Source organism: Cibotium barometz, chromosome 29, assembly GCF_041138505.1.
Source record: "Cibotium barometz isolate CiBa-2024 chromosome 29, ASM4113850v1, whole genome shotgun sequence".
NCBI lineage: Eukaryota > Viridiplantae > Streptophyta > Polypodiopsida > Cyatheales > Cibotiaceae > Cibotium > Cibotium barometz.
The window spans coordinates 39,990,676-39,992,800 of record NC_141074.1 but is presented as its reverse complement, the minus strand read 5'-3'; the positions used below and the strand labels follow the sequence as shown (position 1 = coordinate 39,992,800).

The 2,125-nt window shown below is 40.8% G+C and overlaps 1 protein-coding gene across 6 annotated transcripts in view; it reads left to right on the top strand.

Moving 5' to 3' along the window:
- LOC147622177 (uncharacterized) overlaps window positions 1-1,833 on the top strand; it is a 157,326-nt gene extending 155,493 nt beyond the window's left edge. For all 6 annotated transcript variants that reach the window (XM_086823285.1, XM_086823283.1, XM_086823282.1 and 3 more), the window contains 4 exons: window positions 298-389; window positions 509-700; window positions 902-1,035; window positions 1,150-1,833. In XM_086823285.1, coding sequence (XP_086679411.1) covers window positions 298-389; window positions 509-700; window positions 902-1,035; window positions 1,150-1,375 — 644 coding nt within the window. In that variant the 3' untranslated portion in view covers window positions 1,376-1,833. The remainder of the gene's footprint in view (window positions 1-297; window positions 390-508; window positions 701-901; window positions 1,036-1,149) is intronic.
- The last annotated feature ends 292 nt before the right edge of the window (window positions 1,834-2,125 follow it).

The window sequence follows — 2,125 nt, the reverse complement described above, 5'->3', positions numbered from 1 at the left end:
GGTTCTGGCTACTTGCACCCGTGAAGTTACCAGAGAGCTAGAGACACTCGCCCTTAAAGATTCAGGCCCTTCACCCGTCAGCTCCAGCTTCGAGATTTTGTTGTTACTTACTACATTGTACACACACCCTGCTATTTTTCTTTTCATGTTGTTTTGACATCTGGTTTACACATAAATTACATGTAACATCTTTTTGGTCTGGTAGACCCTTTGGGTCTATAGTAGATGTTAATATAGTATTCTCTTCTTTTTCTTTCTCCAAAGTTTTAATTTTCCCTTTATGTTCATTTTTTGCAGGTCAGAGCTATCTCTATCCTGCTGACATACTTCCTTTCACAAGAAGACCTTTCTTCATTATCATTGATAGCAATAAGAGTGCCTTTTTCGAGGTGATTGTTTGGGTACTGTAAAAACCTGCAGTTTGTTGTGGTTAAGTGGAGATGCTATTTCCCATGGATGAGCTGCAATGGATAAGGTAATTTTGTTTCTCAATTTGCTTGCTTAACAGGCTATCCATGGTGAAGAAAGAGGGGAGCCAGCAGCATTATTGCTCTCTCCTACAATGCATTTGGCTGGACAGCATGGGGAGATATCCTCCTATCACCAGAAGGGGGCTGGGAGTTTTTTTACATTTTTTCTCACTGCACCTTTCCTGGCACTTTGCCAACTGGTCAACGTTCCTGTGACAACATTGCCACAGGTAGCCAATGGAATAAGTCCGTTTTTGAGTGATTCAGGAGTTTAAAAAAGGAGGCTGATTCATATTTATGCGCATGCAGTGTTTGTTTAAAGGTGTCATTGCAAATGTTTGGACTTTTGGTAGTTGTAAGATGAGAGGCTTCATTTGTTGTACAGGACTATAATGAGGTTTGATTTTTGGAAGTGTTTGTACTTTGGCCAGGGTGCAAGGGAACAGGCGCAGAACTTGTTGACTTCTTTGATTGCAGAGTGGGGGAAGACATTATCTGTGTCAACCTTGGACCCTGTGTGGGTGCGTGTAATGTGGGATCCATTTTTAAGGCAGCTGCTTCTAAGGTATATCTTGACATTATGCATCTATGCAGTAAGTTACAATTGCAAGTATACCAACAACATCCCAGTGATTGATGTGCGACTTCAAGATCCTCATGTTGGAGCAATCTGGTGCAGGTTTATCTTTTGCAGGGCTTGCTTAGCCTTACACAGGGATTACGGAACCAAACAGGAGTATTTACCTCGATGTCTACCCTCTCTTCCAAAAGAGGTACTTCCCACTGAAGCAACCGTGGAAGGTTGTGTTTTCCAAATAGCAAGCAGCCTTCGGAGAGCAGATCAGTTCATGTTCTCTTCAAGCACTTTGGAGATGGAGGAGGAGCTGGTATCACAAAGGCTGTAAGGTCAATGGTGAAGATGACACAACATTCCTAACAATGCCCGGCTTTAAAGATCAATACGATGACGTGGCAGTCCTGATGATGCCCAAGAAGCCCCAATTTCAGGCGGTCATATCTTAATTTACTTCCATGAGATCAAAACTTTTCTACTAAAAAGGGATAATGATATGCAAAATCTAATCGTATTTTTTTCGAAGCAGATCAGCCACTGCCTATTTATTTTCTAAGGAAAGTAGATGAGACAATGCCTTACACAGTTTCTCTGATGTTCCTTTGATATCTAATAAAGCTAAGGGATTTAAAAGAATTTTCTCAATGCCTAGAACACCATTTCATTGAAAAATGAGGTTTTATGAACATGAATACATTGTGCTGAGGAGCAATCTCTCGCCCAAAGCCACCTGTCCTAGGAACTTGGGCTTATCTGTGAATATAAGTCTTTTTCCATTTGGATGCTACATCTAGAGTGGTGTTAACACATCCGCATGTCATATTAAGATATGACAGATGGAATAACAACCGTCTAATTTTGAAGTCATGGCTTTGAGTGAAGGTGGTGGTGTTCGGCTATCCTCGTGCGGATATTTTTGATGACTCTCATGGAGTCAAGATCTCACTTTGGTTTTTGTGGAGTTTGAAAGCAACTTTTTAACTTTCCATTGGTGCTGTATTTTTTGCCACCTCAAGGAAGGATAGCTAATATATGGTGATTAAGGATAGCTAATATATACGTACGCACATAAATGCATCAC